The sequence below is a fragment of the Vicugna pacos genome, chromosome 9 (assembly GCF_048564905.1).
Source record: "Vicugna pacos chromosome 9, VicPac4, whole genome shotgun sequence".
Lineage (NCBI taxonomy): Eukaryota > Metazoa > Chordata > Mammalia > Artiodactyla > Camelidae > Vicugna > Vicugna pacos.
Genome location: NC_132995.1, coordinates 1,806,532 through 1,830,358, shown reverse-complemented (window position 1 = coordinate 1,830,358; position 23,827 = coordinate 1,806,532). Strand labels below are relative to the sequence as shown.

The 23,827-nt window shown below is 42.8% G+C and overlaps 2 protein-coding genes and 1 non-coding gene across 3 annotated transcripts; 1 reads left to right on the top strand and 2 right to left on the bottom strand.

The window, feature by feature from the left end:
- Positions 1-501: 501 nt before the first annotated feature.
- Positions 502-573, bottom strand: TRNAA-GGC (transfer RNA alanine (anticodon GGC)). The gene has a single exon. It is a non-coding gene; the product is annotated as a tRNA-Ala (tRNA).
- Positions 574-9,453: 8,880 nt separating this feature from the next.
- On the top strand, positions 9,454-10,398 carry LOC116282292 (olfactory receptor 6Z7-like). Its single transcript, XM_031682153.2, has one exon. The coding sequence runs from the start codon at positions 9,454-9,456 to the stop codon at positions 10,396-10,398; it is 945 nt and encodes a 314-aa protein (XP_031538013.1).
- A 6,511-nt stretch (positions 10,399-16,909) lies between these two features.
- LOC116282219 (olfactory receptor 6Z7-like) lies at positions 16,910-21,297 on the bottom strand. Its single transcript, XM_031681684.2, has 2 exons — positions 21,229-21,297; positions 16,910-17,881 (listed from the first exon to the last, which is right to left on the bottom strand). The coding sequence occupies exon 2, from the start codon at positions 17,879-17,881 to the stop codon at positions 16,910-16,912; it is 972 nt and encodes a 323-aa protein (XP_031537544.1). The 5' UTR covers positions 21,229-21,297.
- Between the last annotated feature and the right edge of the window lie 2,530 nt (positions 21,298-23,827).

The window sequence follows — 23,827 nt, the reverse complement described above, 5'->3', positions numbered from 1 at the left end:
TTTCCATGGAAGAGGTGTTGCCGGACTTGGCAAGTAAAAACATAGGACCCCCAGTTAATTTGAATTTCCGCTAAACAATAAATAATTTTTGAGTATAAGTGTGTCCCGTGCAGTATTTTTTGCGATTATGTTTTAGTAGAAGTATGTTCTTTCGTGTGGCTGAATGGTACTTTCTTTATCCACGTATTCACTGATGGGCATTCGGGTTGTTTTCACATCTTGGTTATTGTGAATAATGCTGCAGTAAATGTGGGAGTGCAGGTGTCTCTGCAAGATCCTGTTTTTGTTTCCCTTGGGTATATATGAAGAAGTGGGGTTGCAGGATTATATGGTAGTTCTATTTTTATTTTCCTGAAGAATCTCTGTACTGTTTTCCATAGTGGCTGCATCAATTTACATTCCTACCAACAGTGCACCAGGGTACCCTTTTCGCCACATCCTTGCAAACACTTGTTATCTCTTGTCTTTTTTAAAACGATTTATTTCATTTTCCCTCCTTGATGGAGGCACTGTGGATTGAACCCAGGACCTCGTGCATGCCAAGCACTCGCTCTACCACTGAGCTACACCCCCCACCCCTCTCCCTTGTCTTTTTGATGATAGCCATTCCAACAGTCATATCTCATTGTGGTTTTGATTTGCATGTTCCCATTGATCAGTGATGCCAGGCACCTTTACATATACCTGTTGGTCATTTGTGTATCTTTTTTGGAAAAATGTCTATTCAGTTACAGTTTTAGTTGTATCTGTGTGATGATTAGGTTAATGCCTGTTGTTCCCCACTAAACTCTCAGTGGGCCCCAGCTAATTCTGCTTGTGACCTTATCCTCAGCAGCTGGCACCATTTCTGGTACATAGCAGTCACTCAATAAATGTTTACCAAAGAATGAATAAAAAATGAGTGAGTATTCAGATCTGCTTCTCAGGACTTTCCCTGGGGTCTCCTTCCCGGGGGGTCAAAAGGGCAGCAAGTGCTAGCGTGACACCCTAAGGCAGCGGGGCAGAGACACCTGCAGTGATGTGTGCCCATCACCCTCTTCCCCTTCCTCTGGCCAGTCGTGCCTCCAGCCTTTGGGGTGGGGAGACCTGTTGCTCCTCACTCTGGCTGCTTCAGTTGGCCGTGACCTTTTCCTGGAGCCATTACTGTGTTTTATCATCTCCATGAGCAATTTTTGTTTCTGAGATTAGCGCAGGACTCAAGTCAGTCCAGTCAGACTAAGTCTCAAGATTTGTGCTGGTCCTCTTGAGGGGAGACTCTTCCTGATGAATCTGAGACTGGTGGGAGGTAGATCTGGACCTGCCCAGAGGCACCTAGGAGGGTCATATCGTGAATAAAACCCATATAGAGGCAAGAAGCTTCATAGGATGGGGAAAGACACTGGATCCTGACGCCCTTGTTGCAATATCTGGGTTTCTCTGTGTCATGTTACTCTGGGTATTCAGTTCATGGGTCAATACATTCCATTTTTAATTTTTTTAACATTTTTTATCGATTTATAATCATTTTACAATGTTGTGTCAAATTTCAATGTACAGCACAATTTTTCAGTTATACATGAACATATATATAATTCATTGTCACATTTTTTTCTCTGTGAGCTACCATGAGATCTTGTATATATTTCCCTGTGCTAATACAGTATAATCTTGTTTATCCATTCTACACTTTGAAATCCCAGTCTGTCCCTTCCCACCCCTCACCCCCCGCCCCCTTGGCAACCACAAGTTTGTATTCTATGTCTATGAGTTTGTTTCTGTCTTGTATTTATGTTTTTTTTTAGATTCCACATATGAGCTATCTCATATGGTATTTTTCTTTCTCTTTCTGGCTTACTTCACTGAGAATGACATTCTCCAGGAGCATCCATGTTGCTGCAAATGGCATTATGTTGTCGGTTTTTATGGCTGAATAGTATTCCATTGTATAAATATACCGCTTCTTCTTTATCCAGTCATCTGGTGATGGACATTTAGGCTGTTTCCATGTCTTGACTATTGTAAATAGTGCTGCTATGAACACTGGGGTGCAGGTGTCTTTTTGAAGTAGGGTTCCTTCTGGATATAAGCCCAGCGGCGGGATTCCTGGGTCATACGGGAAGTCTATTTCTATTCTTTTGAGGAACCTCCATACTGTTTTCCGCAATGGCTACACCAACCTGCATTCCCGCCAGCAGTGAAGAAGGGTTCCCTTTTCTTCACAGCCTCTCCGACATTTGTCATTTGTGGATTTTTGAATGATGGCCATTCTGACTGGTGTGAGGTGATACCTCACTGTAGTTTTGATTTGCATTTCTCTAATAATTTATGATACTGAGCATTTTTTCATGTGCCTATTGATCATTTGTATGTCTTCTTTGGAGAATTGCTTGTTTAGGTCTTCTGCCCATTTTGGATTGTGTTGTTTGTTTTTTTCTTATTAAGTCGTATGAGCTGCTTACATATTCTGGAGATCAAGCCTTTGTCGGTTTCATTATTTGCAAAAATTTTCTCGCATTCCGTAGGTTGCCGTTTTGTTTTACTTATGGTTTCCTTTGCTGTGCAGAAGCTTGTAAGTTTAATTAGGTCCCATTTGTTTATTCTTGTGAGATAACGTTTTGCCTATATTTTCTTCTAGGAGGTTTGTTGTATCTTGTCTTAGGTTTAAGTCTTTGATCCATTTTGAGTTTATTTTTGTGTATGGTGTAAGGGAGTGTTCAAGCTTAACTGATTTACATGCTGCTGTCCAAATTTCCCACCACCATTTGCTGAAGAGACTGTCTTTATTCCATCGTATATTCTTGCCTCCTTTGTCAAAGTTTAGTTGACCAAACGTTTGTGGGTTCATTTTTGGGCTCTCTATTCTGTTCCATTGGTCTATATGTCCATTTTTGTACCAATACCATGCTGTCTTGATGACTGTAGCTCTGTAGTATTGTCTGAAGTCTGGGAGAGTTATTCCTCCAGCCTCTCTCTTTCTCTTCAGTAATGCTTTGGCAATTCTAGGTCTTCGATGGTTCCATATAAATTTTATAACTTGAAGTATAGTTGGTTTACAATGTTGTGTTAATTTCTGATGTACAGTGTAGTGATTCAGATATATATATATATATATACACACACACACATATATATATTCCTTTTCATATTCTCTTTCATTATAGGCTATTGCAAGGTATTGAATATAGTTCCCTGTGCTATACAGCAGGACCTTATTGTTTATCTATTTTATGTATAGTAGTTAGTTTCTGCCAACCCCAAACTCCTAATTTATCCCTCTACCCTCCCCTTTCCCTGTTGATAACCATAAGTTTGTTTTCTAATTGCATTTCATTTTTAATCTTAATTTTGAGTTTGATTTTTTTTTTTGCTTGTAACCTAAAGGGGTCTTCCAAGATGTCAAATAGGCCATCAGAATCCTGAATTCAGTCCATGCTTGACTCATCTTCCTCCTGCCTCTTATAATAGCCCCAACTCCTGGCCCTTTCTCAGCTGGATACAGCTGGACTTTGGAGTTGGTGTGTCCCATGATCTAAAGACATCCAACTAGCCCTAGGCAGCATTGAACAAAATGGGGTTGGTATCACAATTGGAAATGGGGTCTTAGAGAGATATCTGTACACCCATGTTCACAGCAGTATTATTTACTATTGCTCTAAGGTGGAAGCAAGTGTTCATTGACAGATGAATGAATAAACCAAATATCTGTCCATGCAATGGAATATTAGATGGTCTTAGGAAGGAAGAAAATTCTGACACATGCCACAACATGGATGAACTTTGAGGACATTATGCTAAGTGAAATAAGCCAATCACAGAAAAAAGCACTGTATGATTCCACTAATATGAGTTAGATTAATAAAGACAGAAAGTGTAACGGTGATTTCCATGGGCTGGAAGGATGGGGGTTAAGTGTTTAGTAGATACAGAATTTTACTTTTGCAAGATGAAAAGAGTTCTGGAGATGGATAGTGGTGATGGTTGAAAAACAGTATGAATGTACTTGATATCACTCAACTGTATGCTTATAAACATGGCTAAAATGGTGAATTTCATGTTATGCATAGTTTACCAATTAAAAAATCCATAAAGAAAAGAAAAGGGATGGTTGGAGTCAGTGATAAAGGAGGCTAGTGGTAGCTCTTCCGAATAATTCAGCCTCAAAGGATGACTCACATTTCTCTAGTAGAAAAGGAAATAGGGGAAGGTACTCCAGGAAGATTGATCTGAATAAGCCAAGATACAGAAGTATGAAAGGAAACTAGGTGTTCCAGGCATGGGGAGAAGCCTAAGACAGTGGTGAATTGCAGCTTGGATACATAGAATGTAGGCCCTGAAATATCATACTAAGAAATTTTAAATTCATGCAGAAGACAAAGGGGAGAGTGCTTAAAAATATCTTCAATATCCCCAGCGTTCATAGCAACACTATTTATAATAGCCAAGACATGGAAGCAACCTAAATGTCCATTTTCAGATAACTGGGTAAAGAAGATGTGGTATATATATACAATATATATTCAACCATAAAAAAGAATAAAATAATGTCATTTGCAGCAACATGAGTGGACCTGGAGATTGTCATACTAAGTGAAGTAAATCAGAAAGAGAAAGAAAAATACCATATGATATCACTTATATGTGAAATCTAAAAAAAATGACACAAGTGAACTTACTTACAGAACAGAGGTAGACTCACAGACATAGAAGACAAACTTGTGGTTACCAGGGGGGGAAGGCAGGGTGGAGGGATAAACTGGAAATTTGGGATTTATAGATACTAACTACTATATATAAAATAGATTAACAAAATGAGGTCCTACTGTATTGCATGGGGAATTATATTCAATATCTTGTGATAGTCTATAATGAAAAAGAATATGAAAAGGAATATATATGTATGACTGAATCACTGTGTTGTATACCAGAAGTTAACACAACATTGCAAACTGACTATATTTCAATAAAAAATAAAGCATGAGAGAGACAAAAAACAAATCTTGCACATGACCTAGTGTATGTCTGCTATACATACTTAGTGTCCCTTAACTTGTGCTGAGTGAAGGTAATCTTGGCAGTGTTTCTCAACCTTCAGTTCGATTACCACATTCTCCTGAAAGCCTCTTGTGAGTCCTCATAACTAGACTAGCCCCCTTCCTCTCTGCTTCCCCAGTTTCTCGTTCTCTTCTAGTTCAACGTCCACTTTGACTGCAGACCTTGGACAGAAGTGTAGTCTGACTGGTTTTTGTGTTCCCAGCATACAGAACACGTTCTGGCACACAGCAGGGTACCAATGCATGCTTAGAGATATGGCTTAAAGATTGATTCTAAATTAGGGGTGTCTTTGCCTTTTTCCCTTAAGACCAGTTGAAATTTAGGGAAAAAACTTTCCCAGTTGTTCTTTTAATTCCACAGAGATTAGGGGAGGGAGGTCTCAGAGGTCCTTAGCTTTGGTTTAGCTGTTTTTTCTGCTTCTTGGCAGAGAGGACAGAGGCAACTTGGCAGCGCCCAGACAACAGCCAGTTCAGAGTATGTGGTGGGTAAACGTGTGAGGTGGGTCTGGTGGGAACTCCAGCTCAGGACCAAGGTCAACTCCTTCCAGGTTGGCATGAATTCAAGGGGACATCCTTATCTTCTGACTACTGAGCCCTCTGGCCCCACTCCTAAAAATTCTATCCCTGAGTGGATGCTCAGGCCATTTGGTCACTGACCAGAGACACTAAGGAAGGAAGAAGACCATATCTATTCTGATAGACCCATCTTACGTGAACTATTCAGGTAAGGAGGCTGTGGAGTTCATCTGTTGGGGGAGAGAGAAGGGAATATCAAGATAAGAAGAAAGGAAATGACACTTAGCAGCAGTCTGTTCTATATCAGGTGCTTTGCTGAGTATTTTTCCTGTATAATCTCCATTAATCCTCTCAAGAATCCTATGATGCAGTTTTACATACAGTTCCTATTTTACTGATGGAAATTGAAGGTCAGCAAGAGTAAGAAAAAATGCTTGATTTGACACAAATAAGTAGTGGAGGATTTGGAGCTGGGGTTCAGGTTCATGTGACCCTAAAGCTTAAATTCTTTCTTCTAAACCAGGATGTCTCTCTGGGGTGATTAGAAAGGATTGGCAGGGTTGGGAGCTGAAAATCTGGGCTGAAGTTCCCAGCTAGCTGAATGACTTTGAGCAAAGTGTGGTTACATGTTTATGTCTCTGCTGGTGCAGTTCCTTCTCCCTGGGTTGCCCACCACTCTATCCATTTTCTAACTTTCAGAATTCTATGAATCCCCAAGGCTCAGTAAAATGTCAAATCGTACATGAGGTTTTCCCAGTCCTTCCTTGTAGAAATAAGTACTCCTTCATCAAACTTCTACACTGACCTTTTGTCTTCCTGACTCCCTTCTCTGTTAGAAACGATGTTATTAACATGTTAGCACTGAAATCCAGTTTGGAGGTCAGGTCCAAGCTTCACTGTAAAGATTCAAACACGTGCAACTTGTTTCACACAGAGAGGCAGCAAAGTCTAGAGGAATGATCACTAGCTTCAGAATGAGAGACACTCAGGTTTGATTGCTAGATTTGCCTGTAACTATCTGTGTAACCTTGGTCAAGTTTCTCCACCTCTCCAAGCTTTAGTTCCCCTTCTGTGAAATGCAGAGCATAATTCTTCCCTCACAGAATGGTTACAACCTGTATTAATGAAATAATGTTACCTACTGAAATTGTTAATTAATAATCATTATTAAATAACTAGTCATTGATTATTAGTAATAAAAATGATACTTATTTTTGGATATCATACTATTTAATAATAGTAGATAACATTTATTGTTTACCATGTGCCAGAAAATTTGCACAGGGCACCCCATGAGAATCCTGCAAGTGTTGAAGTGATCCCCAACTTTCGTATAAGGAAACTGAAGTTCTACAAGGACATGTGACTTGTTCAAATTCTCACAGGTTTTTTTTGAAGATTTAATATTCAGAACCCAGTAGATTTGACTTTTATTTAATAGTGGAGATACTACATAATTTGAGATGGAGATAATTACGTCCATCTCTTTTTCGGAAAAGGCGATTGAAGGGTCGGACAGGTTAAGTAACTTGTCCAAGTTCAATCAGTAAGAAAGATTTAGATAGAAAACTGTGGGCAACCCATCTGTTCATCTCTATATCCCAACTGTGCCTGGCACAGTGCACAGTGCATTGTTGATGCTTGATAAATGTTTATGAGATGAAACAAAATCCCAAATAGGCACTGGGCACTCTGATTCTGGGATGAGGAATTCTAAAGTGACCCTTGAAGTTAAATGGACTGGTTCTTATGTGAGATAAGCACAAAGCACCTCTTGGCACCTAAGGTGACTGGCTGTGAGGTTTGACTCAGGAGACTTGCCTCATAGCAGAACTAGGTCTGGGGCAGGGACAGGAGTTATGAACAGAAGGAGCAGAATGAAAGTGAATCATGGAAGGAAAAGTCCAATGAGGAGAGGGAACCACCGAGGGAAGAGAGCAGTTGACGAGTTCTTGTGTAGAACTAAGGCGAACGCCTCCATTCAATACTAAAGGGGCCTGGGGTGGGGGGCGATTTCAGGACCATGGACAGCGTGGTCCTTCGGTTGGGAGACTGTTCTTGGGCAGATGTGAGGTGCTCGTTTCAGGACTAGGGACAGCGCCAACCATTCTTGGACTGAAGAGAACAGACCTCAGTTGCGCATTAAGCACATTAACCTCATTGCTTCATTTAACCGTCTCTGAGGTTAGATGTGTAATCAAGGGAATTGAAACCCAGAACAGTGAAGTAACCCTGTAACTATGGCTCCAGAATGCAGATCTTTGTCTGTAAACCGCGTTAAATTCAGTACTAACTCCATAATTTGCACTGATGGGTAGTAAAAATCGGATAGAACCTATCTGAAAAACCCAGTGTTTTCACTTCATCCTTGTAGCCTCTGGGAACCTCAGTTTCTTCCTCTTTACCAGTGAGGAAAATGACATCTACTTTCCTTGGTATTGAAAAATGAATAAAGTCTTTTATTAAAAGGCCCCGACCTGGACATAGATACATGCAATAAATGTTATCTCCATCTTTACAACAAGAGATTTGACTGGGGGTTGCAGGTAGCCTTCCCTAGAAGAAGTCAGGAATCACACTTCCGTTGTTTTACCCTAGAAAATTACCATAGCTGACTCTTCTCTAAAAAAATGGTGGTAAATTCTATTGATAAATGTCATCAAATCAACAGAGGAATCTCAGAATAAGGAGATAAGGGCTGTCCTCCACTCAGAGGTAGCCAGGTGAACCACCGAAGTTCACTGTAGAATTGTTGTTGTTGTTTTTCAAATGTCACCTTAGAAAGGGACTGATCCAGTTTTATCAGAAGTCACAACTCTTTTGTGTAGAGCTTCCCCTTTCATTTCCTTATGCAGTCTCCACAACATCTCACAGGAACCAATACCATCCTCCCCATTTCACAGAGAAAAAAAGACCTAAGGCTTGCATAAATCAAGCAATGTGCTAAGGATTGTAATAAGCATATAAGGCAGGATTTCTAACCCCAAGGTGTGTATTCTTCCAACCATACTGTATTGACTTCCTTTCTAATCAACAATCATCAGAAATTGAAGAGACGCTCACCTAGGTAGAGCCCCAGTGCTCCCAGCCAACATCCTCTACTGTTGCTGCACCTGCTGAAAAGTATGATGCCTGGAAATCCAACTTTAATTGACCATGCATTGAATAAACATGTATTGAGTAACTATAATGTGCCAGGCAGCGTGTTCTTTTGCTAGGTACTGAGAACCGTGTTCTGAGTAAGACAGGCCCAGTTCCTACCCCCAGGCTTACAGTCTGGTTGGAGAGACTTTGAATACCTGAACAAACACACAAGTAATTTAAAATAGTAACAGTCACTCTGTGATGCAGGATCGAGAACTGACACAGGTTGCATAGAGGACTTTCAAGGAAGTCTTATCTGAAGGTAAGGCATTGACAAATTTATGCCAAGGATGTCAAGGATTCCCAGAAATGGGCAAAGTGAGGATGAGGAGAGGGTGCTCCAGAGAGAAGGAACTTCCTGTGAGAATTCTCCAAGGCTTGCAGGAACCTTGGAACATTTGAGAAAGTGAAAGGGGGCCCACAGAACTTGGGTAAATGGGAGAAGAGGAACGTGAGTTAAACCTGCAGCAACTGACAAGGATCAGAAAATTGGGCGGCTTGAAGGCCATGATAAGGAACATGTTTATTCTAAGAATGATGGGGCAACTGTCAAGAATTGTAAGCAGGAGCGTGACCCTATGTGACCTCTGATTTTCAAAGACTCCACTAGATGCTACGTGGAGAAGGACTGTAGAGGCGAAGGAAGCAGGGAGACCAGATGAGAGATTGTTTCATTTACTCAAGTGAGATGATGGCTTGGATCTGGGGTGAGGCAAGATGTAGAGAGATTTGTGAAATACTTTGCAGATGTATCTTGTCTTAGATGGAGAGGTCCCTGGCCGTGGGCAACATGACCAGAGTCCAGGAATTTGTCCTGCTGGGCTTGTCCACGAGGCTGGGCATAAGGGATGTCCTGTTTGCTGTCTTCCTGACCCTCTACCTGCTGACCCTCCTGGAGAACACGCTCATCGTCCTCCTCGTCTGCAGGCACAGCGAGCTCCACAAGCCCATGTACTTCTTCTTGGGCAACCTGAGCTGCCTGGAGATGTGCTACATGTCGGTGACCACGCCCAGCCTGCTCGCGGGGCTGCGGACTGGACCCTGCCGCGTGCCCTTCACAGCCTGCATGACCCAGCTCTTCCTCTTCATCTCCCTCATCTGCACGGAGTGCTCCCTCCTGGCATCCATGGCCTACGACCGCTACGTGGCTGTCTGCCGCCCACTCCACTACCCGCTGCTCATGAGGCCCCAGGTCTGCCTGGGCTTGGCTGTGGCTTCATGGCTTGGTGGGCTGCTGGTCTCAGTGGTCAAAACAGCATGCATCGCCAGCCTGTCCTACTGTGGCCCCAACGTCCTCAACCACTTCTTCTGTGACGTCTCCCCTCTGCTCAACCTGTCCTGCACCCACGTGGCCCTGACAGAGCTGGTGGACTTCATCTCTGCCATCGTCATCCTTTGGGGTTCCCTCCTGGTGGCCATAGCCTCCTACATGGCCATTGGTAGGGCCGTGCTCCGTATGCCATCAGCTGCTGCTCGGCGCAAAGCCTTCTCCACCTGCACCTCCCACCTGGTTGTGGTCGGCATCTTCTACTCAGCCACTCTCTTCATCTATGCCCGTCCCAGCCGCATAGAAGCCATGGACCTCAACAAGGTGCTGTCCGTCATCTACACGGTGGCCACGCCCATGTGCAATCCTGTCATCTACTGCCTGCGGAACAGGGAGGTCCAGGCAGCTTTCCGAAGAACCCTCCACTGGTCCTGTGGCTGACCAGCTAAGCGCATGGGGCAGATCTCAAGTTACCAATACTTTGTATTTTTGTTAAGATACAGTTCACATACCATAGATTTCATCTTTTAAAAATATACAGTTCAGTGGATATTTAGTATGTTCACAGAGTTGTGCAACCATCACCATTATCTAATCCTAGAATATCTTCATCACCACTAAAAGAAACCTGTGCATACTGGAAGCCATTCCCAATCTCCTGCCCCCTCTCTGCCCTAAAAACCACCAATCTTCTTTCTGTCTCTGTGAATCTGCTGTTTGGACATTTCACATAAGTGAAATCATATAATATGTGGACTTCTGTGTGGCTTCTTTCACTTAGCATAATGTTTTCAGGGTTCATGCAGGTTGTAGCATCTGCAGTACTTCCTTCCTTTTTATGGTTGGGTAATATTCCGTTATATGGATACACTGTGTTTAGTTTGTCCTTTCACCAGTTAATAGATACCTGAGTTGTTTCCACTTTTTAGCCATTAGGGGTAATGCTGCTGTGAATATTTGTGCACAGCTTTTTGTGTGGGTACATACTTTCTTTTCTCTTGGGTATATGCCTAGGGGTGGACTTGCTGGGTCATATGGTAACTGTATGTGTAACTTTTAAAAAGAATTGAAGTATGGTCAGTTACAATGTGTCTGTTTCTGGTATGCAGCACAATGTCCCAGTCATGCATATATACATTCATATATTCATTTTCATATTCTTCTTCATTAAAGGTTATTACAAGATATTGAATATAGTTCCCTGTGCTGTACAGAAGAAATTTGGTTTTTTTTAATCTAGTGCCATATTAGTGGCTAACATTTGCAAATCTCAAACTCCCAAATTTATCCCTTCGCACTGTCTTTCCCCCAGTAACCATAAGATTGTTTACTATGTCTGCAAGTCTATTTCTGTTTTGTAGATTAGTTCATGAGTATTCTCTTTGTCTCCTTTTATTTTTAGATTCTACATATGAGTGATATCATACGGTATTTTTCTTTCTCTTTCTGGCTTACTTCATTTAGAATGACGATCTCTAGGTCCATCCATGTTGCTGCAAATGGCGTTATTTCATTCTTTTTTATGGCTGAGTAGTATTCCATTTTATAAATACACCACACCTTCTTTACCCAGTCATCTGTTGATGGCATTTAGGTTGTTTCCATGTCTTGGCTACTGTAAATAGTGCTGCTATGAACATTGGGGTTCATGTGTCTTTTCAACTTAGAGCTCCCTCCAGATATATATCCAGGAGTGGGATTTATATGTAACTTTTTAAAGAACTGCCAAACTGTTTTCAAAGCATTCAATATCCTACTTTAAAAATATACATATGTCAGGCAGCTGTAAATGGCAATTTGCAGATGAGATGCTGCAAACGACTGATGAATCTAATAAATCTTCATACTCAGGAAAAATGCAAGTTACAATGTTGTATCATCACCATATCAAGTCAGGAAAAATTCAAATGATTGTTAACACCTAGAACTGAGGTAGCTTTAAAAAAGTGGTGGTTGCTGGTGGTGGCGTAAACTGTTAAATCCTTCTTGGAGAACAACCCTAGCATCACATATTAAAATTTGAACTGTGCCTACACTTTGAGCCAAAATTTCCGCTTTTGCAGATATCTCACAGGGAAATTTAAGCACTGATCTGTAAAAATACATGTATAATAAAAATTTATTATTGTAGCATTGTTTTAAGTGGCCCCAAACTGGAGAGAATGTGAATATTCATCAACAAAATAATGACTGCATAAGTTGTGGTACCCCCATATTATGAAACTTTATGAAGCTATTTTTTAAAATTAGTTGTATCTCTATATATTGACATGGAGGCCTGATGTATTTTTATGTAAAAAATTTAAACTTAGAGTAAAATTTTAAATAAATATAAAGGCAGAAATTCTAGATATAGTCACAGGTGTTTGTATAGATGTTTTTGAGGATACACACCTCAAAATTCAAGGAGAGTGAAATTTTTTGTGTGAATTTTAGTAATCTTGAAGTTTATTAACTGAAATCGGTACAATATTTCTGGAGGGCAATTTGTCAATATGCATTAAAACCTGAATGTTCATGGCATACCGCTTTAAGGCATATTGCTTTAAGGATGTCTTTTTGCCAAGAAAATAATTTAGGATGCTTGTGACAATGTAGCTGTGAGAATATTTATAGCATTTTTTGCTTTTAATGGAGAGCTGTTGGCTTTTCAACAATAGAGGAGTCGTTAAAACAAACTGCGGCTGAGCCGCACGATGGCGTTCCACAGCACCTTGACAAATGAATTTTATATGCGTATTTACTTCCATGAAAGATGTCAGTTACATACTGTGGTGTGGAAAATTCAGGTTATAAAACAGCATGGATAGTGTAGTCCCAGTTTAATTTTTTTAATGCAATGTGTGTATGTATAGAGGAAAGAATTTGAAAACACTGTGAAACGCTAATGGCGACTGCCATCGTAGAAGACCTGGGGAGGACTTTGCTTTCATTTTCACTCTGTTGTGTTTTGTTGAAAAAAAAATTTTTTTGTGGCAAGTATGGATTCCTTTCATAATAAAAAAAAATTCTCGATGTTAGAAAAAAATCACTTTAAAAATCACTCCGTATTTTGTCCATGAGTTAGGGCTGAATCTCCTTCACCAGGAATTCAAGGTCCCAAACCCTTGTTTTGGATTCAGCCACACTAGACTCAGCATTACCCAGGTGAGTCATGCTCTGTGACCTCTGGGGTCTTTGCTGGGCTGCTCCATCTTCCAGTTACCAAGACCTTCCTTGTCCTCCCTTTGAATGCAAATGCCCTCCAGCCTCAGCTGCCAGTTTCTTTCTTTACCGAGTCTCCTCTAATTGCCTGATATTTGCACACAATGCGGTGCTCCTTCTGTTCCGCAGCTGTCTCGTTCACACAAGCTGAGGATACAGACCGGAATGGGAGCTTTGCAGAGGCACGGACCTCATCGGCCTTGCCTAGAGCAATGTCTGCTACATACTAGGCACTGCAGTTAAATTTGGTTGAATAAATAAATGAGTCATTTGTTGCAGAAAGGTAATGTCTTACTCATCTATGGTTATAATAGTGCATATTGCTTGTAGACACTTGCTGACTTCCAGACTCCACGCAGAGCTCTTTATATAGATGATCACATTTTAAGCCTTAAAACCACCCTCTAAGGGAGGTATGTGGGACAAAGATTGTTAGTTAGCTCCAGACGTCAGTTCTTCCTTTAGTAATAGATCTACCAAATCTCAGCTGGAAACATAGCCACCCAGAAAAAATACTGCTTCTCTTCTCCCTTCTTGTCACTACAAGAGCTCCTATGAGTATGTGCTAGACAAAGACCAACGGCAAGTTTCTGTTTATGCTTTTAAGGGCAAGGAGAATTTCCTCTACTTCGTTGGTTCCTCTTATCTTCTGGTTGGAATACAGACATACTGGCTATATATATGTATACATACATATGTGTATATTTTTTATTAAAGTATAGTCAGTTTGCAACATTGTATCAACTTCTGGTGTACAGCATAATGCTTTGGTCATACATGAATATACACATGTTCATTTTTATATTCTTTTTCACCATAAGTTACTACAAGATATCGAATATAGTTCCTTGTGCTGTACGGTACGAATTTGTTGTTTATCTTTTTTATGTATATTAGTCAGTATCTGCAAATCTCGAACTCCCAATTTATCCCTTCCCACCACGTTCCCCCCGGTAACCATAAGTTTGTTTTCTATGTCTGTGAGTTTGTTTCTGTTTTGTAAATAGGTTCATTTGTCTTTTTTTTTTTAGATTCCAGATATAAGTGATATATGGTATTTTTCTTTCTCTTTTTGGTTTGCTTTACTTAGAATGACAACCTCCAGGTCCATCCATGTTGTTGAAAATGGCATTATTTTATTCTTTTTTATGGCTGAGTAGTATTCCGTTGTGTAAGTATACCACAGCTTCTTTATCCAGTCATCTGTTGATGGACACTTAGGTTGCTTCCTTGTCTTGGCTATTGCATATAGAGCTGCTATGAACATTGGGGTGCATGTATCTTTTCAAATTAGAGTTCCTTCTGGATATATGCTCAGGAGTGGGATTGCTGGATCATATGGTAACTCTATTTTTAGTTTTTTGAGGAAGTTGTGACCTTAGAGCTGCTTCCTGTGTGACCCTGAGCAACTTACTGTACCTCTCTGTGCTTCAGCATCCTCACCTCTCACTGCAGATAATAACAGCACCTACCCCAAGCTGACTGCTGATTTTATGAGATAAAATTTACAAAGTGGTCTCCATACAGCTAAAAGGGAGGGAGAAAGTTCTATCAACTGACATTATATATTTTTTCAAACAATTGGAATCAAGCTGTCCCATTTCCAGATCATACTTAGCATTCTGCTTCTGTTCCTCAGCAGCGTATCTGTGAGACATGCATGTAGAGAATTGTCAAGACCATGTTAAAGGTGCTCTGCTAACCATGGTCAGGAACCCGGGCAGCAGAGGCCAGTCACCCTGCTGGGCAGAGAGGAGAGACCTGGAGGGCCTCACAGCAGGAACTAAATGCTTTGGTCTGGAAGTGACTCAGCTCCTTGTTGGCCAGTTCCACTCCCATGACCCCACCTGTGCACAAGGAGCTCAGAACGTGCAGTCATACATGTGCCTGGAAGGTGCGGGGCTGTAAACAAGAGTGAAAAAGAGTTAAAGGCTGTCTCAGAATCTATAGCATGAAGATACAGTGGTCATTGCTGGGTCAAAGTGTATGTGAATTTAAAATTTGATAAGTAATAGCAAACTGTTTTCCAAAAACACTGCCTCCACCTACATCCCCACAGCAGTCTTAGAGCTTGCACTTCCCCCACGTCTAGCCAACATGAGGTTTTCTCAAAGGATTTTTTTTTAAATGTGCTGTGCGTAAGTGCATCTAATTGCTTTGAGTTTCATGTCTTTAATAGGGGTGGAAGCTGTGGGGAAGGCACAGCTCAGTGGTAGAGTGCATGAGGCCCTGGGTTCAATCTCCACTTCCTTCATTAAAATAAATAAGTAAATAAATAAACCTAATTACCTCCCCAAATAAATTAATTAAATATTAAAAACAAATAAAACATAATTACCTCTCCCCTCAAAAAATAGTGTGACAGTTGAACACCATTCCATACATTTATTGTGTATTTCTGTTACCTTTTTTTGGATTAACTACCAGGTTATTTGTCTTTGTGCAAACAGTTGGAATGAGTACCTATGTGGGTCAGCTTTTGCCCATGTCTTTCGCTTTCTTCTCCAGGATAAATTCCGAAAGTAAACTAGATGAACGCAGGGCCATTCAGCTTCCCAGGGCTGTTGTCTGTATTAACAAGTTGCCCTTCTTAAAACATTTCCTCTCACAAACCACACAGAAACTCGCTTGCGTCCCTTGAGGCGCTGTCAACACAAATGCTTATTACTTAAGATAAAGATGAAAAATACTCTGATATGATGAGTAAGTCATTCCACAGAAGGCCACGCTTTGAATTTCTTGTTTTCTTTTATAATACGCTTATTTATTCGATTATAAAGGTAATACAAGCTGATTGCAAAATATTCAAATACATAAAATAGAAAATATGGGTCCCCTGGGGTTTCATGCCTGAAAACACCGCCAGTAACTCTCTGACATGTGTCTGTTCAGATTCCTTTCTAGCTATATATTTACATAAATAACTACTGCCACTAATATATTATCATTGTTTTACAAATCTCTGACATACTCGTATACTGCTTGTTCATTTTTTAAAACATTTTTTATTGAGTTATAGTCAATTTACAATGTATGTCAAATTCCGGTGTAGAGCACAATTTTTCAATTATACATGAACATACATATACATTCATTGTCACATTTTTTTTCGCTGTGAGCTACCACAAGATCTTGTATATATTTCCCTGGGCCGTACAGTATAATCTTCTTTATCTAGTCTGCATTTTGAAATCCCAGTCTCTCCTTTCCCACCCCCGCCCCCTTGGCAACCACAAGTTTGTATTTTATGTTTGTTTCGTTTTTAACTCAACAACATACCATCTCCCCATGACAGTATCTGCAGGGCTGCAGTTAATCTCTTTAAGGAATGCATGTTACTTCACTCTATGTATATAATGTAATGTATTTAAATGATTTCATGTTTGTCGACATTTGAGTTATTTGCAAAAATTTCTGATAAAATAACATTCATTCCAAATTTCACAATGTTGCTGTAAAAATTCTTGTGCTTTTATTTTGTATGACATATTTTTTCTCAGTAGGCAAGGAGTAAATTTCCGTTTCTTGGATGACTAGCACGTCTTTTTGTAGGTTATCAGCCACTTGTATTTTTCTGTCAGTAAGCTTCCTGCTCATGGCCACTTTCCTTTTGTTTTTCTCTTGGGGTACTCATATTTTTTCTCCTTTATTTAAAAACTTCTTTATACATTATGCTGCAAATATTTTCCTCCAGGTTTCTATCTAATTTGAAAGTTGTGTGTGTGTCTTGGCCGTAAAAGTTTTAAAATCAGGAGCAGAAAAGGGCAGTCCTCGCTGGAGAGACTCTGCGCAGGTGGAGGGTTCTCCGCAGCGCCGCGTGGACCTGCCTGTTCCGCAGGCCGTAGACGATGGGGCTGCACACGGGTGTGGCCACCATGTAGATGACGGACAGCAGCTTGTTGAGGTCAGTGGATTCAGCAAGGCTGGGGCGGGAATACATGGAGAGGACCGCTGAGTAAAAGATGCCGACCACAACCAGGGAGGCGCAGGTGGACAGAGCTTTGCAGCGGGCAGCCAGGGAAGGCGTGCGGAGCACAGCCCTCCCGATGGCCGCATACAAGGCCAGAGCCACCAGCAGGGTCCCGCAGAAGGTGACGATCGCAGAGATGAAGTCCACCAGCTCCGTCAGGGCCACGTGGGTGCAGGACAGGCTGAGCAGAGGGGAGACGTCACAGAAGAAGTGGTTGAGGACGTTGGGGCCACAGTAGGACAGGCTGGCGATGCATGCTGTTTTGACCACTGAGACCAGCAGCCCACCAAGCCATGAAGCCACAGCCAAGCCCAGGCAGACCTGGGGCCTCATGAGCAGCGGGTAGTGGAGTGGGCGGCAGACAGCCACGTAGCGGTCGTAGGCCATGGACGCCAGGAGGGAGCACTCCGTGCAGATGAGGGAGATGAAGAGGAAGAGCTGGGTCATGCAGGCTGTGAAGGGCACGCGGCAGGGTCCAGTCCGCAGCCCCGCGAGCAGGCTGGGCATGGTCACCGACACGTAGCACATCTCCAGGCAGCTCAGGTTGCCCAGGAAGAAGTACATGGGCTTGTGGAGCTCACTGTGCCTGCAGACGAGGAGGACGGTGAGCGAGTTCTCCAGGAGGGTCAGCAGGTAGAGGGTCAGGAAGATGGCAAACAGGACGTCCCTTACTTCTGGCCTCGTGGACAAGCCCAGCAAGACAAACTGCTGGACCCCGGTCATGTTGCCTCGCTCCAGGGGCCTCTCCATCTAAGTAAGAAAGAAATAGGTTTGTAGAGACTGTGGTCCATGCAGAAGTCAAATGGGAAAAGGAGAAAAGTGTACATGGTTAGGGCCCGCAGAGCCAGTGTCACTTTGCTATAGGTTGACTATTGTCAGAAGCACCAGGGAGGAACAACTGGGAAATTGCAAAACAGGGAGCAGAAACCTTAACCCTGTACTTATTACATCTGTGGTCATTGGTCAGACACCCAAGCTTCATGAGCCTCCATTGTCTTTCCTGTAAAATGGAGATGAAATCTGTCCCCAGGATGACATGTCCTTAGTCCTTATCAATACTGAATACGGCAGTAGATGAGAAAGTGCTTTGTAAAGCAGAGCATGGTTATTCCTTTACTTTTGATGGCTTTAAGCAGCATTTTCTGCACTGGATTTCTCTTTTCTTTTCCTTTTCTTTCTCTCTCTCCCTCTCCCTCTCTCTAGTTCGCAGGATCCCAGAACTCATCTGTGCTATTTTAAATAAAGGAAGACTCACAAGTCCCTTATTCTGAGACCAATCGCTCTCTTAATTGGGTTGAATGTCTGGAGGGAATTTGCCGCTCTTTGTGAGAGAGAAGGACCAGAAGTAATGGTTTCTCTAAAAAAAAAAAAGTGAGGAATTTCTTCCCTGTATATTTTGAAAGACAACTTCTTCCAGAAAGAGAACATGTCTTTTTTTTAAGGGAACAAACTACGTACGTTGACCATCACTTACGTGCCCCCGCCCTGTGCTGTGTTGTGTGTGTTGCACTTTTGATCAGTTAATTTTCATGACCCTACAAAGGAGGCATTATGTTACCCGCTTGTACACATGACTGTACCAAAGCTTGCAGGCAGGAAGTGACTTGTCCCGAAAGGCTGCAGGTACAGAAGTAGGGGTCCTCTGCCTCTGCCATTAGTATTGGGGATTCAGCTCGAGTGTTAGGTGACTGAGATGATATTTGGGCTTATTTCTGACTTATCTCTTATCATATGTGTTAAACAGTAAATATTTATTGAGTATTTACTATATACAAGGTGTCTGAAATCAGCTAATGAGCAAAACGAATGCCCATGAGCTTTTGAATTTATATTCTAAGCAATGAGGGGCAGAGAAGGCAAACAAAAGACAAACACAGAACTTCAGCGGGTAAGCGCTAAGGAGAAAGCAAAACAGGACGGTGGGCAGTGTCTGAAGGAGGCTGTTGTAGAATGGGCGGTCAGAGAAAGCTTCTCTGGGAATCGCAACGTCTGAGTTTATTTTTGACTCACGAGAAAAAAATAGGTGAACGTTGAGCTGATGGAAGAGCATTCTAAGAGGAACAAGAAAAAGGAAGTGCAAAAAAACCTGGGTCAGGGAGGAGGTCAGCCTCTTCAAGGGAAATAAGAGCCAGTGTGGCTGAAGGATGGGGAAGCAAGAGGAAGGGGAGGCAGTCAGTTTCCTTCCATCCGTGCGAGCAAAAGCCGCTGCCTTGTCGATGTGTCTCCCCACCACCCCCGGTACTTCTGAGTCTCTCCTGGTGTTCCGGTCTCTCTGTCAGCATTCCCAGTGGAAACTGAGTTTCAAGGATAAACGATCAGAAAGATGGAATGGAATAAAACCAAACGTACATGCAAACTTGATTTATGACACGACTTGTATCGAAGATAAGTGAGGGGAAAGGGGGGATGGACTTTGCAAAAAATGGTTCTTGAATAATTAGATACCTGTGTAGAGACATACGAAGAGATTGACACCCTGCATCACAGCACATGTGCACACACACACAAAATCAATGTCGAGTGAGCTAAAAACATGTATGTGCAAATCTCTGAGAATTTTCCCCTTTTGATACTGGGGGGTATGGGACACAATAGGAATAAAGGAAAAGCATTTAAAAAAACAAGTTTCTTCTGTACAGCACAGGGAACTGTATTCAATATCTTGTATTCAATATCTTGTAATAGCCTTTAATGAAAAAGAATATGAAAATGAATATATGGATGTATCTGTATGACTGGGACATTGTGCTGCACACCAGAAACAGACACATTGTAACTGATTATGCTTCAATAAAAAAGAAAGCATTTAAAACTTTCCCACTTTAAAATTTAAAAATTCTAATTGTCAAAAAGTTCTGATCACCACAAACTAGAAAAAATTATACTTGCAATATGTATAACTGAGGAGGGGTCCCTATGTGGGCTATACGAAGAAATTGGTCAATTAATATACAAAGTTGGGGTTTTTAGTAGAAAAATGGGCAAAAGGTCTGAAATGTACACCTCACCAAAGAATAGTAATCTCTCAAAACACAAAAAACATGGTCATCTCATCAGGAACCGAGGAAGTGGAAATTAAAACCAGAATTAGCTACCACTGCTCACCTGTGCCGTTCGCACAAATACAAACCTTTGAAAATATTAAATTTAACAGTGAGAACTTTCATATGCTGCTGCTGGGAGTCTGGACTGGTATGTTCTCTCCCATACTTTAATGCCGTCTTCCTCGTAAGTTTTAGTAAAAAGTGCCCCTTGATAATGCTCAACACGTCCAAAGGAAGGAAGAATCAACATCTTTTCACGTCTGCTCATCTAGGCGGAGGGGGACGAGCTCGTTAAGACAGCCCCCCTCAAGTAGCAGGTGGAAAAATACTAAACAATAGGAATGTAGTCAATTAGTTGTTACTGTTAATGTTACTTTATAATTACAGGGTCGCAGTTTAGCCCAAGAAGGTAGATATGTTCTTGGTGGAGACGTTCATCTTGGTTTGTTGGCACAGCACCTCATTTTGCAGATGGCTCCGTCCTTGGTTTGGACACGCTGAGAATGTTCAAGGGGCGCGTGAAGGCTCCTTCGGGTTGTCTTGCTCTCTGATAAGTTCAGATGCCCTAGAATGTCCCTGATCAACCTGCTGGAAAACTAGTGAGTGTATCTAAAAAGGTGCTGGACTCTTTGGGGATGGTTCAAACATTTGGAGCCCATCCCACAGACACTCACACGCCCGAATTGCACCGAGATCCTGACATGTGCTTAGCTGGGGTGGACTTGGGTTTTGCCCACACAGGGACGTTTGTGGCCCGCAGCTTGCTCCCTCTGTAACTGTGAGACCCTTAATCGCTTTAAGCCTGAGTCACCTATGACTTAAAGTGTAATGTTTCCATCAGGAATAAAAAAGATACTGTGTGATGATAGCTTTCACTTATCACCTGCATTCTACGTCTGTGGGAATTTAGATGCAGAGCAATTTAGTGTTGTGGCCCTCAGGCATTGTGACCAGGGCCCACAGTGAAATGCATTTCGCACTGTGACCCAGTCACAATCACACATATACACACACACGCCGCACAAACCCAGAAATTTAACAGAAAGCACTTACCCTTGCTTTATGCGAGCCCCTTAAATGTTTTCTCCCATGTTCTCTGCCACGTGCGTGGTCTTCAGTGCTAATACGGAACTACTGCATCAACTGTGTGAACCTCGGTAAGAACACCGCCATCCAGGCTAAGAGAAGAACCTGGTCGTAGCCTGGGCCCTCTCCGGCTTAGAGGCTCTGACCTCCGGGCCTCCTGGCTTTGTCCCCAGTGTTGACATCACAGCCCTGACATCTTCTCACCATCACGGGGATCACATCCGAGATCATCTCTGTGACGCCCACACGGTGTCTTGCACCCCAAGGCGTCTTACAGGAGGGCGGGCTTCGCTCGGCTGTTCCCTTTTTTCTTTCCCAGATCAAGTGACCTTGCTTCCTTACCTCCCAGCTAAAGTGAGACAGGTCCTGCTGCTTCTTTCTAAGGGAGATTCTGGGGCCAGAGATAGTCAGCTTCTGCCCTGGGACATAAAGGAGGATGGCAGTGACTCGAAGAGTTGGCTCGTGAATTTAAGGGACTCAGAAAGGTTTGGAAGACGTTGCCTTTGGTCCTGAGCAATGAGTTCTTACTTGCCTCTCCGCATGTCTCCATTGCTGTGTTCTCTGAGCTGCCAGGAGAACTCTGTTTTTATAGGCAACTGTATGCAGAAGGGCCAGTTTAAATCCAAGAGGTGGACCTTGAGGGACTGACCTAACCTCTGTGGATTTAGAGGAAATTTTAAAGTGAAAACTTTTCGTGGAAGTGTCCTGGGACTTGGGCAGGTGACCCACAGGTGACACTGGTGCCCAGACAGCTCCCGGACAGTTCGGAACCCCTCCTAGGTGCAGGATTTGTGACTGACACTGCGATTGCAAAGGCTGAGATGTCATTCCTGTTCTCAGCGTGCTCCCAGAATTCTGAGGGATACTGACCCCAAAACAGACACTTGTAAGAGATGAAGAACCCGTGGTTACTGAGAGGAGGGGACTCTGGAGATTTGGGAAAACCCACCGTTAGGAGGGATATCTGAGCTCCCTCCCTCAGAAGTGTTACAGGGTCACATCTGCTTGGGAAGGGGAGGGTGTCGCTCAATGCTAGAGCACATGCTTAGCAGGCACGAGGTCCTGGGTTCAATCCCCAACGCCTCCTCCAAAAATAAGTAAGTAAACCTAATGACCTCCCCCCGCCAAAAAAAAAAAATCTCCTCTGCTTGATATAAGACAAGAAACAAGTAGATAGAACATTCTTCCAGCTTACAGAAAATAAAAAAATCCTTTCCCCACTGCTGGGTACTTTAGCTAAGTCAGCATCCAACATTAAGCATTCTGTGCAGGCAACGTATCTTTTCTTCTCAATGCCATGGATTTCCCACTAAACAGGTCTTCCGTCTATTTCTGGAGTGCCCAATGCATATTTGGAGGGAACACTATCAATTTATTAAGTTGTCTTATCTTTCCTTTTCCCTTTTGTGCACATGAAATAGATATACTTAGAAGTAACGAGCCCATAACTCTTGCCTAGCGTTTTTTCCATGAACAGTAAAACCGCCAGTCCATGTGATGCTGCGGTCAGTAAGTGATAAGGAGTATGTTTGAGCAAATGGTCTGACCCACACCTTTGCGAGTATATCCTCTCCCCTCCCATCATTTGAGAGAACCAGGTTACAATACTTTAACATGTGAAGGAAAAGCCCAGCTGGGCTAACAAGCTAAGTCACAAATCTAAGTATAACAAGTGTCGGATTACTGATCTGAGTTCTGCTGGGCTAACTCATAAATCTGAAGTTTAGTGTCAGTTTACTGGGCTAACAAGCTAACTCGTAAATCCAAGCTCACAAGTGTCAGTAACGTGATCTGTTCCAAATTGATAAGCTCCAGTGTACTGATTCCTTGCTTTTTGTTGTTTGAGCCTTATTGGCTAATAGCCCCATACTTGTAATTAACCCTATAAAACCTCATGTACACGTCTTGGAGGTGCTCAGAGCTTCGGAGCAGAAGCCCCTCTGAGCCCGCCGGCGTAATAAATCTGAGTACTCCAACCCTCCGAGTGGTGCTTGTTTCTTGGCTGGCCTGTCATTTCCGTAACAAACACACCGCTATGTGCCTTAGTGCGCGCACACGCACACACACGCAGAGCAGTGCGTTTTGCACATCTATGCCCAGGAAGGCTCTTCTGCCTAACCTTTCCCTTCCCCTCCAACTGCAGTCGAATTCATCCCTCGGGCGCAATTCCATCTATGCAGAGAAGTTTCCACGCACTTCCTTTGCAGACACCAGTAACTAACCCTTTGCCCCCCCTCCCCCGCCGTGAGAACGCAGTGTGACGGGACAGAGCCCTCCCCCACGCGCTCTGCTCTGGCTCCTCTCTGCGTTGCCCAGTTGCCTCTGACCGCCTTTCCCGAGTTTCAGGCGCTCAGGCCGGCGCCACGTGGAAGCAATCAGCGCCTGACGGCGGTGCGCGCGCAGCCCGCAGACCTCCCGGCGTCGCGCCGCTCGGTGAGGGGCGCACGGGGCTCGCGCACGCCGGGCGCCCCGCCCTCAGCCCGCCCGTGGGGCCGCTCGGCGGGGAGCTCGGCGTCTGGGGCCGGAGGCGTCTGCCCTCCTTGCCCGGCGGCCGCGAGCCTCTTTC

Coding starts and splice junctions, on each gene's coding strand:
- LOC116282292 (XM_031682153.2), top strand. CDS start 9,454: ATGGAGAGGTCCCTGGCCGTGGGCAACATGACCAGAGTCCAGGAATTT.
- LOC116282219 (XM_031681684.2), bottom strand. CDS start 17,881: ATGGAGAGGCCCCTGGAGCGAGGCAACATGACCGGGGTCCAGCAGTTT.